Source organism: Diorhabda carinulata, chromosome 10, assembly GCF_026250575.1.
Source record: "Diorhabda carinulata isolate Delta chromosome 10, icDioCari1.1, whole genome shotgun sequence".
NCBI lineage: Eukaryota > Metazoa > Arthropoda > Insecta > Coleoptera > Chrysomelidae > Diorhabda > Diorhabda carinulata.
In genome coordinates this window covers 13,459,812-13,476,420 of record NC_079469.1, presented here as the reverse complement: position 1 = coordinate 13,476,420, position 16,609 = coordinate 13,459,812, and the positions used below count along the sequence as shown (strand labels likewise).

The window sequence follows — 16,609 nt, the reverse complement described above, 5'->3', positions numbered from 1 at the left end:
ATCATCAATTTTTTCAATATCTAAGATTTCTAAAATTTTGAAAAATTCGTTTTAATCTAGATCTTATCTAAAATATGATTGTAAATGATATTTATAAAGAAATCAAAGTAGTATCAGTCATCGTTAATCAAGTAATAGATAAATCATCGATAAAAAAATTACGATCTCTCTTATTGAATTTAAGTATAAAAGTAAAATAAACTTTTAGTTCGTTATTAATTATATTGACGAAAGTTTAAATTGTTTTTTTCATTATTTTGTGTAAAATGGCGCTATCCACCACACAAAAAATATGCGGCAGATTAGCAGGTATACTAGGAACGGTAAGTACAATAATAAATTATTTGTACGTCAAATTAAAATAATTGATAATATATTTGTCATAACCACGCCCGATACAAATTTTTCAAATTTAAATAATTTAGAAATAATATATACATATAAGAAAAATATTATTCAAGTAAACGAATTTACTATAGAATTATCAGTTTTTGGTTTTTGTGTATAGGGTTTCGCAAAAGTTACGTAATAAAAGCAGAAAAACAGTCCCGGACTTGGATATTTTATTAGCACGACTATTGCGTATATCAAACTTTAATATCGGTTGATAAGGTACAAAAATAAGGTGCATGAGAAATTTCTTGAAAGGTCAAATGTATATCGGTATATTTGAAACTAATAACGGCGCACACAAAATCGTAAATCTCAGGATCGGCTCGACTTAGGAATTTGAAATTTTTACAGCAGATACCTTATGTAATTAGGAATACGAGAAAAATACTCCGATTACTTCGAGGTCATGTTTTGACCTTGAAAAAAATTGACAAAGTTCAACATTTTTTGAAAATTTTTGGTTTTTGCCCTGAAATTTCATTATTATGTTACTAAACCCAAAAGTTATTTACATATTTCGAAAGCTGACGGAATGACGGTTCTAAATCCATATTTCAATTTTTTTTTTAATTTTTAGATTCTTCGGAATAATTGCCCAAACTCGGCTTTGCAAAGTTGTTATATTTTTTGATATTATGAGGCAAAATTTTGTTTATAAATATCATGTGAAACATGATTTCGATGTATTTTTTGCCGCGGAACATGATGGCGCTATCAGTTTTGCCATAGAACGTACCTAAAAAGCGCTAAATGTAAAAAAGTACATGTAAAAATTTCAAATTCCTAAGTCGAGCCGGTCCTGAGATTTACGATTTTGGCACAAATGATTCCCATTTTTCCCTATGTGCGGCGCTTCGAAACTATTTGGGAAACCCTATACGAAAATTTAAAAAATTGTAATAAATCTTTTATTTTTAATATAATAATGAACATTTTCAGTTGCAAGGATTAACATGGGCCAGTTTGTCGTTAACATCAATCATTATGTACTACGAAAATGATAACGACGGTACAAATACTACATATTCTTTAAATAACGGTTTATACGAATATTATTTAGGTAAGAATCTAAACGGAAAATACATCTTTAGCCATAATTTTTCTTGTATATATGTGTTAAATTTTTTACTATTTACTTATTACTTATTCTATGGTTTCACGGAAGGTTTTATCGACGCGCCTGTCACGTCCGCAACCCGTCATACCTTCTTATTATTTATTCTATGGTTTCACGGAAGGTTTTATCGACGCGCCTGTTACGTCCGCAACCCGTTATACGTCTCGCATAGATAAAACAAATATTTTACGTATACGTACAAAATTTTCGTGAAAATCTACTTTAAAATTGTGATTATTTCACTTGTGAGCGATGATTTTTTATTTATCGTCTATATGTTTCAGATAAAGCTTCAAACGAACCTTGGAGAACAATTAGATCGAGCGATTTTATTATTCTCATGTGGATATACTTTTTTATAAGCGTCGCTTGGTCCACTATATCTTTAGATTTATTTTTAGGTAATTGTAGTTGATTTAACGAAAATTTAAGGTGATTCATTGATTTCTATTACAGCTATTAAATATAATAAAACAAGATATACGTTTTTGAAAATAACGTGGGGAATACTTACGATTGCAATATCAGTTATTGATTTGGTATTAACTGCATTGCTGTTGAGGGACTATTTAAATTGTCAAAATAATAATGAAACGGAGTATGACGAATTGATTTGCCATACTGTAATCGGTACCGTTATGTGTTTAGCCTCACGAGGTTTCGTCTTGTGGATTATGAACGCTACATTGGCCATATCAGAAATTGTATCTGGTATAAAAGTAAGAATATACCGTGTATACGAGGGTTGCTACTAAAGTTTTGAGATACGACAAAAAATAAAAACAAATATTTATAAATTGGATGTACGCATCAACCGCTAGTTCAGATGTAGAAGCTCGGTGGATGACTCATTAATTCGATGTTTTCGACTGTCAACAAACGGGAAAAACGCGCGAAAATCTTTTGATTCGAAAGTACGTTCACAATTAAAAACGTCAAACTTTCTGACAGCAATGTCAAATTTGACATATCAGTGTTGCTATATCTCAAAACTTAATTCTCAACACTCGTAATAAACGAAACGAATATGTTATTATTAATTAATATTTTTAGATTGTCAGTGGTAGACAAATTGTAAATGGACGTAGGTACGTTTGTAATAATCTGATTTATCTTTGTTATTGTTTTTAATTATTTTTTAGCGATATTACGATTCCCAGAGCTAAATTAGATAGGGGTCAAGATGGTGGTTCTTTGGATTTGAATACAAGATTTTCGTCGTTTCCTACTGGTAATCAAACACCGCCGGTAAATTCGTTCAATCAACGAGAATACAGATATTAATAAATTGTTTTTTTAATTGATTATAGTTTTTTTTACATCCTAAACGAAATTGATAGAAACAATCTGTACAGGAGATTCCTGATTACGTTATTTTTTAGTTCATTTGTAATGGCAAATAAAACACTAAACTTTCTTCTTATTCACCTTTACTACATCATTAAACCATAAACCAATAAGTAGTGGACTGTATTTACTATTTAACTAAATTGTACATTGAAACTAAAACATTTATCCACTCTTGCTAATTGACATAAACCAAAATACAAAATATATAAATATATTATACGATATATAATTAATTATATATAATATATAATATCACACACACGCTACCAAGGCCAAAAAGCAAATGTTACATTTCTTTTTCTATTTATCTTATGGCCGACTAGACAAGCAAAAAAGGGTCTAACAATAAAAACCACAATACAGCTTGTTGCCATGGTAACAAAATTCAGTATATGCAGCGAACAGATTAATAACATGAAAGAAATATACATATATACGAGGTGCGTTCACAACACAATCCCTATGTACTTATTTGTTAATATTTATTGGAACCACTCGAGATAAACGTTCGATATAGATAAAATTTACCTTTTTACTCTGAATATTGCGAAATATTAATTCGAGATAAGCCATGTAAGTGTTTCCATAACTTTATTAATAAATATTCGTTGATATATGGTAATAATCAAAGCGAATGCATAGTTTTAAAACATGAGTGTCTTAGACGAAAATTCCCCTTCAGTAACAGACGGATTATTTTCTTTCAAGTGAGTACTACAACTAATTTCTAGTTAAAAAAAATTATCGTGAAGACAACCTAATATTTAAATTAATCAAACGTTTAATTATAAGAAAAGGAATACGTATCGAATTGCCCGATGCTCCAGCACCAGATTCAGACGTTTACAAAAAATATAGAAGAAGAGGTACGGCCATAATTTTCAATCACAAATATTTCATCAACGATTGTACAACAAGAGAAGGCACCGAAAAGGATAGGGACGCTCTAGAAAACGTTTTGAAGGAACTTATGTTCGACGTAACGGTGTACGAAGACCTAACTTGCGAAGAAGTTTCAGAAGTATTACATGTTGGTGAGTTATTGTTTTATTCGTAGTTTTTGTTTATTATTGGAAATTTTATTTCGGTATTAGTGTCGAAAATGGATCATTCTGAATCTTCTTGTCTCGTAATATCGGTAATGTCCCACGGAGATAATGGAATACTTTACGCTAAAGATACTTATTACGAAACCGAAAAATTGTGGAAATATTTTTCGCCTTTATATTGTCCCAGTTTAGCCGCGAAACCAAAGTTGTTTTTTATTCAGGTAACACAACTAGTTTTTTTTTTTCTCGAATAGAATGATATGAATAATTGTTTAAGGCTTGTAGAGGTAACAAAACGGATCCCGGATTTGAAGTTACGTACGTACACGCCGATTCCGATAAAAAATCGACTGATTTGTATACGATTCCGGTTATGGCAGATATTTTAGTGATGTACGCCACTGTGGAAGGTAATTTTAAATCTCTCCCGCGATTAGAATTATTATTATGGGTGTTTTTTAGGTTATTACGCATGGCGGGATCCGTCTAAGGGAAGTTATTTCGTACAAAGTTTAGTTAACGAAATTAGAAAAGGATATAAAAACAACAAAGATTTGTTAACGATTTTGACCGGCGTTAATAGGGAAGTTGCCATCGGGTTTACTTCGGTTGAACCTAATTGGGAGGTTTTTAACAGGAAGAAAGAAATGTGTTGTATAGTATCAATGTTAACTAGGCTTTTTTATTTTAATTGATTTAATAAAATTTTATGGAATGTTAGTTTCATTTTTTTCCTTGTTATAAATCGTATTTTGAAATTTTCAAACCCACCGTGATTTGAAGTGAATACGAAAACTCTCTCTCATTGTATAAATCGACTATTTAGGGGAGGTTAATTCCAAATTCAAACCGTATACATGATTTGATTTGTTTTTTATTTTGATAATAATTAATCTTTTATCTATACAATGGAATATTGAGATTAGCTCTACTCATCAATCAGAATCAAACATTTATATTCATTTTAATCGTATAATATCAATCAAAACGATAAGTTTCGGATTATCTGTTTGAATATTAGAAATAAAACGTTTCGCTTTGGTACCGGTGCAACTGGTATTGGTATTTATGTATATAAAAAATTATGAGTTTCAATCATATTCGTTTTAATACTATTAAAGTTTTCGTTCAAATCGGTTGCGTTGGAGGAATTGTACGTATAAATTTTTTTGTGATTTTGATAGAATAGTGCATGGCAAGTAACTTGAAATGTATAATTATCTCGTTTTATTTATAATGAATCCAATTTCCAACTTGTTTTGATTGAATTGTTGTAGATACAAAGTCTGTTATGGATCGGTTTGTCATTATCTTCAATTACTTTTTACTACGAAGACGCGAAAAATTGTACATCGGATACCGATTATATTTGTATCGTCTATAATATATTTATCAGTGAGTTATTGAACAAAATAACGAAGTAAATCGGACTAATTAATTATTTGTTTCCGTTTTAGATCCTAACGGTAACATTTACACCGATGAATTTTTCGTAAAACCCTATATCTTCCAGATCTTTTCGTGGATATACTTGGTATTGAGTATATTTTGGTTTATATTTTCTCTTCGTACGCTATTTGGTAAAAGAACGCTACATTAATCGATTTTATATTTTTAATTTACATATTTATATGTTTTAGTTGTCAACGGTAGTCGTCGTCGTAAAGGTATATCGTGTTCGATTAAATTTTGGACAAGTGTAACTGTATTAGTAAGCATTACGGATGCGTTGTTATTAAGCGGAATTGCTGTCGATTATCAAAACGCGCAAAATATCTTCAGTTACTCACCTACCACCTACCCTATCACTACAACTTTTGTACCCACTTCTTCTAGCGCAACCACGCCGACTACATCTATTTTTACTACCACAACAACTACTCAAATTCCTACCGCGTCGACAACGACGATAAGTACTGTTTCGACCACATCAGCTCCAACAACTACAACTTCTGGAACGCAAAAAACGACATCGAAATCTACTACATCTCCAACAACGCCCATAACTACTAGCCAAATTTCTACGACTTCTAGTTCTACCACATCGACTACTCCTAGTTCTACGTCGACAAGTATATCGACTTCTACCGTACCAACAACTTCGAAAACGTCAACAAAAACAACTTCAGTTTCTACTACATCTCGAACAACACCGATAACTTCTAGTTCTACCACACGATCTACAACATCTTCGAGTACTTCTAGCTCTACAACAAGGAAATCGACAACTGTCTCGACGCCTACCACATCAACAACTATTTCGAGTACATCTAGAACAACACCGACAACTTCTAGTTCTACCACACGATCTACAACTCCGTCGAGTACTTCTAGCTCTACAACAAGGAAATCGACAACTGTCTCGACGCCTACTACATCAACAACTATTTCGAGTACATCTTCTAAAACTTCAACAAAACCTACTACAGTTTCTACTACATCTAGAACAACACCGACAACTTCTAGTTCTACCACACGATCTACAACTCCGTCGAGTACTTCTATCTCTACAACAAGGAAATCGACAACTGTCTCGACGCCTACTACATCAACAACTATTTCGAGTACATCTTCTAAAACTTCAACAAAACCTACTACAGTTTCTACTACATCTAGAACAACACCGACAACTTCTAGTTCTACCACACGATCTACAACTCCGTCGAGTACTTCTATCTCTACAACAAGGAAATCGACAACTGTCTCGACGCCTACTACATCAACAACTATTTCGAGTACATCTTCTAAAACTTCAACAAAACCTACTACAGTTTCTACTACATCTAGAACAACACCGACAACTTCTAGTTCTACCGCACGATCTACAACATCTTCGAGTACTTCTAGCTCTACAACAAGGAAATCGACAACTGTCTCGACGCCTACCACATCAACAACTATTTCGAGTACATCTAGAACAACACCGACAACTTCTAGTTCTACCACACGATCTACAACTCCGTCGAGTACTTCTAGCTCTACAACAAGGAAATCGACAACTGTCTCGACGCCTACTACATCAACAACTATTTCGAGTACATCTTCTAAAACTTCAACAAAACCTACTACAGTTTCTACTACATCTAGAACAACACCGACAACTTCTAGTTCTACCACACGATCTACAACTCCGTCGAGTACTTCTATCTCTACAACAAGGAAATCGACAACTGTCTCGACGCCTACTACATCAACAACTATTTCGAGTACATCTTCTAAAACTTCAACAAAACCTACTACAGTTTCTACTACATCTAGAACAACACCGACAACTTCTAGTTCTACCGCACGATCTACAACATCTTCGAGTACTTCTAGCTCTACAACAAGGAAATCGACAACTGTCTCGACGCCTACTACATCAACAACTATTTCGAGTACATCTTCTAAAACTTCAACAAAACCTACTACAGTTTCTACTACATCTAGAACAACACCGTCAACTTCTAGTTCTACCACACGATCTACAACTTCTTCGAGTACTTCTAGCTCTACAACAAGGAAATCGACAACTATATCGACTTCTACCGTACCAACAACTTCGAAAACGTCAACAAAAACAACTACAGTTTCCACTACATCTAGAACAACACCGACAACTTCTAGTTCTACCACACGATCTACAACTCCGTCGAGTACTTCTAGTTCTACAACAAAATCGACAACTGTCTCAACGCCTACCACATCAACAACTAATTCGAGTACATCATCTAAAACTTCAACAAAACCAACCACAGTTTCTACTACATCTCGAACAACACCAACAACTTCTAGCTCAACCGCACGATCTACAACATCTTCGAGTACTTTTAGTTCGACATCTTCAAAAACTACAACAACTAGTCAAGAAACTATAAATGTTACTACATCTCGAAGTCCCTTTTTGCAAATTCCAAAAACTGTTCGTATTGATACCTCTTTAAGGTCGGCAAGTTTTGATGTTGCAGCTTTGTTAAATGAAGAGGACGAGATTGTGCAGGTAATTGAATTTTTTTCTTCGAAAGATGTGTACAACGCACTTCATAATAATCCAAATCGTAAATATTTGAAGAAATATCTTTAGAAATTGATGTATATGTTTCTGGACCACTCGAAAATCGAGAAAGCAACATTCGCTTTCTTAACAAATATTTCTTGCGATTTTATTTTAAAGGATTATTACGTTTCAGCCTAATCTGGATGTTATAAATACTTCGATGTTAATTATGATGTCTTTGATTGCCAGAGGATACGTTTTATGGTTATTTAATTGCTTATTCGTCGTGGTGATGATAATTATTGTAAATAATTTACATAGGGTTGTAAGTATGATTAATGTTTGATGTTATAAAATGATTTTGTCACTTTATTAGCTTAAAATGTTAATATTGCAATAGAATAGAATCATTTAATCATTTGAAAACGTTCTTTTTGTAATAGAAGTACACTGAAATCGGCCGTGTTGTTTCTAATTAGAATTTGACGTTTCGTTACTTTCTATGGCATCTTTTTTCACTTTCATCACCTCGGTATAACAAGAATCCGTGGTAAGTGTTGAAATATTATATTTTGTTTTAGGTGAGACCCGAGATTTTCCCTATAATTGATACGGTTGCGATGGATAATTCGGCAGCTTTTTGTAAAACTTTATCCTTTGTAAAAATCGAATGAAAATAATGAAACTTTTTCCAAATCCCGTTTCGACTTTTATTTACGCAAATATTAATTATATTTCGCTGTTGTAGTATGTGTTAAATTTAAAAATTTAATTAGAACGATTAATTTTTATAGCTACTTCTAATTATCGAAGATCCTTATCACATGATAAAATTCAGATTGGGATGTTTGAACAATATCGTCTATGCAGCATTTTATCATCGTTATCTACATATCACCCGCAATAAAATAATAATAATTCCGTACGAACAAAACGTTGTTGTTGGTACGTAATTTAATGTAAGTTTGACGACATGTTTGGTACCAACAATAAAAAAAATGAGTGCGAGTAATTTGCATTATTTTGCGGTAAAATGTTTAGCTTTGCCTGCTGCTATTATAGGGAGTGTAAGTATTAAAAATTATTTCTTATAATAGTTGAAGAATAGATCTTGTAGCTTTTCTTGTTGATTTCTTAAAATACTTGAATAGTAAGCAGAATTTTTTGAGTTTTCTATAATATATTTGTAAAATTGAACAGATTTTTTGAGTTTTCTATAATATATTTGTAATATTAAACATTTTTTCTACTTAGTAAGCAGAATTTTTTGAGTTTTCTATAATATATTTGTAATATCAAACATTTTTTCTACTTAGTAAGCAGATTTTTTGAGTTTTCTATAATATATTTGTAATATTAAATATTTTTTCTACTTAGTAAGCAGTTTTTTTGAGTTTTCTATAATATATTTATAATATTAAACATTTTTTCTACTTAGTAAGCAGAATTTTTTGAGTTTTCTATAATATATTTGTAATATCAAACATTTTTTCTACTTAGTAAGCAGATTTTTTGAGTTTTCTATAATATATTTGTAATATTAAATATTTTTTCTACTTAGTAAGCAGATTTTTTGAGTTTTCTATAATATATTTGTGATATTAAATATTTTTTCTACTTAGTAAGCAGATTTTTTGAGTTTTCTATAATATATTTGTTATATCAAACATTTTTCTTCTTGGTAAGCAGATTTTTTGAGTTTTGTATAATGTATTTGTAATATTAAACATTTTTTCTACTTAGTAAGCAGATTTTTTGAGTTTTCTATAATATATTTGTTATATCAAACATTTTTCTTCTTGGTAAGCAGATTTTTTGAGTTTTGTATAATATATTTGTAATATTAAACATTTTTTCTACTTAGTAAGCAGAATTTTTTGAGTTTTCTATAATATATTTGTAATATCAAACATTTTTTCTACTTAGTAAGCAGATTTTTTGAGTTTTCTATAATATATTTGTAATATTAAATATTTTTTCTACTTAGTAAGCAGATTTTTTGAGTTTTCTATAATATATTTGTGATATCAAACATTTTTCTTCTTGGTAAGCAGATTTTTTGAGTTTTGTATAATATATTTGTAATATTAAACATTTTTTCTACTTAGTAAGCAGATTTTTTGAGTTTTCTATAATATATTTGTAATATTAAATATTTTTTCTACTTAGTAAGCAGATTTTTTGAGTTTTCTATAATATATTTGTAATATTAAACATTTTTTCTACTAAGTAAGCAGATTTTTTGAGTTTTCTATAATATATTTGTAATATTAAACATTTTTTCTGCTTAGTAAGCAGATTTTTTGAGTTTTCTATAATATATTTGTAATATTAAACAGTTTCTCTACTTGATAAGCAGATTTTTTGAGTTTTGTATAATATATTTGTAATATTAAACATTTTTTCTACTTAGTAAGCAGATTTTTTGAGTTTTCTATAATATATTTGTAATATTAAATATTTTTTCTACTTAGTAAGCAGATTTTTTGAGTTTTCTATAATATATTTGTAATATTAAACATTTTTTCTACTAAGTAAGCAGATTTTTTGAGTTTTCTATAATATATTTGTAATATTAAACATTTTTTCTGCTTAGTAAGCAGATTTTTTGAGTTTTCTATAATATATTTGTAATATTAAACAGTTTCTCTACTTGATAAGCAGATTTTTTGAGTTTTCTATAATATATTTGTAATATTAAACATTTTTTCTACTTAGTAAGCAGATTTTTTGAGTTTTCTAAAATATATTTGTAATATTAAACTTTTTTTTACTTAGTAAGCAGATTTTTTGAGTTTTCTATAATATATTTGTAATATTAAACAGTTTCTCTACTTGATAAGCAGATTTTTTGAGTTTTCTATAATATATTTGTAATATTAAACATTTTTTCTACTTAGTAAGCAGATTTTTTGAGTTTTCTATAATATATTTGTAATATTAAACATTTTTTCTACTTAGTAAGCAGATTTTTTGAGTTTTCTATAATATATTTGTAATATTAAACATTTTTTCTACTTAGTAAGCAGATTTTTTGAGTTTTCTGTAATATATTTGTAATATTAAACATTTTTTCTACTTAGTAAGCAGATTTTTTGAGTTTTCCATAATATATTTGCAACATTAAACATTTTTTCTACTATGAAAACATATATTTCTAGTTTTTTCTTTTTATTATTTACGCGGAACCAATTATTTACTTGTTACGTACGTATACACACCAATAAATCTTGATATACCCTATATTTAATATCTATGACCAAATCTCTAAAATTAGTTTATTGATTACCATTAAAACGGCGATTTCCACTTATTATTTCTATTATCTTTATTAGTAATATATTATTTATTCATTTCTTAGTCATGATTCTAATTTTTGGCGGCTGAATTGCTTCCTTTTTCCGAAAATAATAAAAGTCCTAAAAGGAAAACGTTTCTGACAACATTGATCATTACAGAGCAACGTTTGAGATTCAATAATTATAAACAACATTTTAATTTTCACTTAAACAGAAAAAAATACGAGAGTGTCGTATATTACTATCATCATTTTTCAAATTAATCGAGATCTTATCAACATTGAACATACAAAAACAGGATTAAAAGGATACAAAAGGATATTACGAAATTATAATCTGATCATTTAGGCGACTGGAATTTATTGTGAGAATCTAAAGCTGTTGCGAAATTTGTCTTTAAACTGAAGTGGCTGATAAAACACTCAGTCCAAATTTTACATCACGAATTTTCTATGAATGTTTTTAAATACCTTAATAATATGTGATTTGAACGCATCAACCGCTACTTCAGGTGTAGAATTTATTTTTAAAAATCATTGGTTGCCAAACAAGGACTGTACGGTGGATGACTCATCAATTCGATGTTTTGACTGTTCGAAAACCTCATTTAGACCGGGCGCTGGATGGAGTCGAGTTCTGGATGTTGCCAGGAGCCGTATTGGTCAATTTTTTTGCATCCCACCCCCTTAGACATCTAGTAAATGGACCGAACACATACTTTGATATAACGATTGTTTTAGTGGGAATATCCAATTGATTTTTATGATTTTAGATACTTACAGCTAGTCAAATACAATCAATATGTAATTTTTTACAAGAGCAAGCCATTGCTTGACAATTGGATGCACGTTTACACGGTTGAATCGACAATTTCTTAAGTGGTTTCTTGGTAATTTGAAGGTGCAATCAATTGGCTGTAGTTGAGTTTGAGGAAAGGGGAGACGGACCAGCACAGCTGCCGGCAACATGTGATTTTCTATTATTTAGAGTCTCAGGTAAAAGAATTTGAGTATAGTTGCCGGTTCTCACATTTTGCTCACTCAACTCCATCCAGCGCCTGGATTAATTGTTTGAATTGATGTCTGCCAGCTCGCATTGTCGTGGTGGAGAGTGATTCGTCTTCTGCGATTGGTTTCCCTGATTTTTCCAAACACTTCTGACAAACAAATTGACGATGCAATTTTCGAAAAAGTGTTTGTACAATTCCCATTTCTATATGAAGTTATAACTGGTTGCTTTTGGATATATATTTATAAATTTCCTTTGGAGTACGTTCTCCATTAAAAACGTCAAACTTTATGATGGTAAAGTTAGATTTGTAACGTAACTATTGACATTTTTTTAGCTACAAGCGGCAGTTTGGCTTGTTTTGTCTCTAATCTCGATTCTCTATTACAACAACCAAATTGAACCGAATGAAACTTCATCGTATACCAGTTACGGATATGTCATTTACCTTTTATATTTACGTGAGTACATTACATTTTATTTATTCATAATGATATTGAAATGTTTAAATCGAATTTCAGAATCGAATAGCACGACGGATTATCTAATAAATCCGGAATCTTTCGACGTAGTCATGTATTTTTATATGATATTAAGTTTCGTTTGGTTGATAATATCAGCAGATTTATTTTGGGGTGAGTCAAATTGGAATTCTTTGAACTGTTCTCGAAATTCCACTTTCCGACGCGCTTTTCGACAACCAAGTTACCGTACATAGGTCAAACAACATTTATTTGGGCACAATTCGCAGCCATTGTAGGTACATAACTAGGTATGGTGCTTATCTTAACATGTGGATCCAGGTTGAACAACAAGAGCAGCAACCAAACCAGACCAGTCACGTCATTAGTACCTATTGTCATTTTCTTCGTCTGAGCTTATTTGGTCTTCATCGTCGCTACTTTCTGTTTTCTTTAACCATTTTTTTATTCTTTTAATCTTTCTCGAGGTGCTGGGCTCAATATCTCTAAAATGTTACGTCGGGGTTTATGGGATGATTGCCAGTCACTTCGAAACCTTTTACTGCCTTGTCCATCGAAGCTACTCTCGATTAAGCTTAGTTAAATATTGAAGCCGAAACATCACGAGTAATTGTTTCGTATGGATGGTGTTTGAACAGTTTTAATACCTGTTTCATCAACATTGAACATTCCTTTTGCTGGATAAGCATTCTTCTCTGTCATTTCTTCTAAATTGCGAAAAACAATGCAATTTCCAACGCTCTACGTCAACTCATAAGCCAATTTGCTTAGCTGCTGCTGCTAGATTCCAAAAAACGTTTTAGCCAACTTAATAATATGGCCAGCTAACTCCTTTGCATCTTCTTGCAGCTTCTAAAGCAGCTTGCACTTGAAGTGGATCCCTTTTTTCTATTTGGTGCACTCTAAAAGAAAAAATAAGTACCTATAATATGCAATTGATAATACCGCGCCCTGAGCCCTAACCTAACCTAACCTAACCTAAAACTCATATCTACTTTAAATAACTCGAAATTACGCTACAAAATACATTACAGCATAATTTAGACTTTTAGTCATAGCTTTTATTGTAGTTAAAACTATTAAAGCACTTACTGAGTCTTGGTTGGGATTAACGTCTCGAGAAACGGCTAAAACATGTTTTCGGTTGGCCTGTTTTCAGCTACTGCTAACTTATCGAATATTCACGTGACAAATAATGTGCGAGTAAATACTAGATGTCACCACACGCTGCACATGTCCATTATTTTAGACAAACCCTCCCCTATCTCTGAAGACGATAACTTGGTTATCAAAACGCGCGCTAGGAAGTGGAATTGAATGATTTGTTAATTCGACGATGTTTTAGTAATTCAACGGAAAAAACGAGATAAAATTTCAACGCTATTGGTATGGTGGTCAGCCATTACTATCCTCATAACCATCTTGGATGTCATAATGATGAGTTTATTGGCCGCGGATCTCCATCAGAACCAAACAGTCGCTACTGATGAAAGTACATCGACAACTGAAAGTCCTAGTACAACGGTAAGGACTAAAAGGAAAAATCTTTACATTGAAATAGAAAGTTACGATAAAGATTTTATCTTTTTTTATTTTCTCTTTCAGGAAAGTATATCCGAAATTGAAACAACATATTTATCAAATATCGTAAGTATTGGAGCGATTATTATCAGTGTTTGGTAAAATAATTAAAATATAAATAAATAATAAAATAAAAAAAGTTTCTCATATATCAGTTTAATATTTGACTGAAAAATTTGATGGTTTCCAGGATACGCAAACAGTGAGTGCAGCAATTACGATAGTCATGTCTCTAGCAGCTAGAGGATATGTTCTTTTGATATTAAATGTCACATTTGCCGTTCTTTTAGCAATATCAGTTTATAAAAACCAACAGAAAGTAAGTTTACTAAGAATAAAACAACTAAATTTTGTACAACCCTGGTATTAATGAATTTTTTTCCATCTAGAATACTCCAATCGTTCATAGACCTATAATCAACGCTTATGGGTAAGTTTGGAAATTATTTCAATCAAATATAGCAAAAAAATTTATTTCGGTCGATGATTTTTTTCAAATTATATAGTATATAATTTTCAGAACCAGACCAAAGACACTTTACGACCAAGTAGAAATAGACAAATCGTTTCAAAATGAAGGTTTCCAATCGGACGAATATACGTTCGCTTTGAAGTCCTATCAGAACAACGAAAACGGAAAAAATCCTTTAAGCAATAGTAATAGGAGTAGTTTAGCTTACTCGCAGTCGCCCGCGCCGTATTCTTTCGAAACTGTGGAGCCTCTGAAATTACCTTCAATTCAAACAGGTCGATTGGCGAAAATTGGAAAAGCCGGCGGAAGAAAGTCTCCCCCTCGTCGAGTACCGTCGCCTACCGTTCCTACGACTTCCAACGGGTCGCCGCATATACCAGAACCTGATTACACACCTCCTCATTCACCCAAATTTAAACCAAAATCTGTATTAAGACCTAAGAGTAATTATGAATTGTAATAACTAAATATATGTATGACTTTTATTATTACTAATTATTTAAAAAATTTGTTGATATATTAGTTAATTAAATCTGTTGCTTTTTATTTTTCTACGTTTTTTTATATATTTCGAAATATAATTGTTGATCATCCTGTATATATAGTAATGCTCCATTCTATATAGTACACAAGTATCATTGCAATTACTCATCTAAGTAGCTAATATGATTTCACACTGTATTATTCATGTTAGATTGTTCAAAAATTTGTTTATAAAATTATTTGTTTAAATATCTTTTTTTTTTTGGAGAGGTTGTCTAGAAAATTAAGAATCTTTTTCAAGTAACCAAATAGGCATAGTTAAAATTTTTTTATTAAAAACTTTCAACATTCACTGTTCAATTATTTCATTTCTTGGAAATCAACAATGGTTAAGTAGTTAATGGTTAGTACCAAGGATTCAATATCTTTATAGGATATTGTTGTTATTTTAGGACAGGCTTTTATCAGTCCTGTAGATATTTTTACCCACATCATTTTTATTGTTGATTTTTAGTGACTAATTGCCATTTTTTTAATAGCTTATATTACTTATAATCTGTGTAATTACTAAATTATCACCATAGACAGATATCAATATCTTCGACATGTTTCTACATTCTTTATTATCTATCTAACTACCTGATGTGATAATAAAGGTATCAAAAAAGTATAATTTGCTTTACTGGTTGCATAACGAAAAAAAGGTATATAACCAGTATAACTTAGAGCATATTAAATGATATATATGCAACTAACATAACAATGCAGGGTATCGTTGGTTGCATACCGACTAGGGTAAAAACGCACAGTAGTAAATTTTCAAGTAAAAAAATTTGTAGTTATTATAGATAGACGAGATGATAATACACTTGTTAGAAACATACTGTTTACTGCTGAAGCTGGTTTCACACAAGACAGTTTTATTGATTCCCATAATTTATATTTATGAGAAGATGAAAATCTTCACAGTACAATTCAAACAAAGAATCAATATCTATTTTGTATTAATGTGTGGGCAGGAATAGTTGGTAATAATTTAATAGATCCACGTTTTCTTGATAATAACCTGAATGGTCAGATATATGCAACACCTGTAAACAGAAGGAACGAAATAATCGATAGAATAAACTTCCATTGTGACGCTGTAAGGCAGAATCTTGATTTGGTCTTTCAAGTTCAAAGAAATATCCTCCGTAGACTCCGAAAGTGTGTACAAGTGCAAAGTGACCACTTCGAACATTTATCATAGTTTTTTTTGTCCTTATTTTTTTTCTTATGTAAGTAACACGATGTTTGGAATATGCAATTCAATTAGAGATGTTTGATTGTAATTTAATGCCTCCTGTAAGTAGTTTTAATAAATAACGTATGATAATTATCTGCAAAATGTCTTTTTATG

General features: G+C 31.0%; 4 protein-coding genes across 4 annotated transcripts; all 4 read left to right on the top strand.

The window, feature by feature from the left end:
• Positions 1-103: 103 nt before the first annotated feature.
• LOC130898567 (uncharacterized) lies at positions 104-2,812 on the top strand. The gene is made up of 6 exons (XM_057807954.1): positions 104-323; positions 1,333-1,453; positions 1,795-1,911; positions 1,967-2,229; positions 2,564-2,598; positions 2,653-2,812. The coding sequence occupies exons 1-6, from the start codon at positions 267-269 to the stop codon at positions 2,792-2,794; spliced, it is 735 nt and encodes a 244-aa protein (XP_057663937.1). The 5' UTR covers positions 104-266; the 3' UTR covers positions 2,795-2,812.
• Positions 2,813-3,407: 595 nt separating this feature from the next.
• LOC130898549 (caspase-1-like) lies at positions 3,408-4,624 on the top strand. The gene is made up of 5 exons (XM_057807932.1): positions 3,408-3,567; positions 3,653-3,894; positions 3,955-4,130; positions 4,187-4,319; positions 4,372-4,624. The coding sequence occupies exons 1-5, from the start codon at positions 3,512-3,514 to the stop codon at positions 4,602-4,604; spliced, it is 840 nt and encodes a 279-aa protein (XP_057663915.1). The 5' UTR covers positions 3,408-3,511; the 3' UTR covers positions 4,605-4,624.
• A 261-nt stretch (positions 4,625-4,885) lies between these two features.
• LOC130898763 (mucin-2-like) lies at positions 4,886-8,585 on the top strand. Its single transcript, XM_057808261.1, has 6 exons — positions 4,886-5,062; positions 5,187-5,304; positions 5,367-5,489; positions 5,550-7,888; positions 8,079-8,210; positions 8,467-8,585. Exons 1-6 carry the CDS (start codon positions 4,994-4,996, stop codon positions 8,557-8,559), a joined length of 2,874 nt encoding a protein of 957 aa, XP_057664244.1. The 5' UTR covers positions 4,886-4,993; the 3' UTR covers positions 8,560-8,585.
• Positions 8,586-8,693: 108 nt separating this feature from the next.
• LOC130898764 (uncharacterized) lies at positions 8,694-15,325 on the top strand. Its single transcript, XM_057808263.1, has 8 exons — positions 8,694-8,952; positions 12,530-12,653; positions 12,714-12,827; positions 14,020-14,198; positions 14,280-14,321; positions 14,446-14,574; positions 14,645-14,685; positions 14,776-15,325. The coding sequence occupies exons 1-8, from the start codon at positions 8,884-8,886 to the stop codon at positions 15,185-15,187; spliced, it is 1,110 nt and encodes a 369-aa protein (XP_057664246.1). The 5' UTR covers positions 8,694-8,883; the 3' UTR covers positions 15,188-15,325.
• The last annotated feature ends 1,284 nt before the right edge of the window (positions 15,326-16,609 follow it).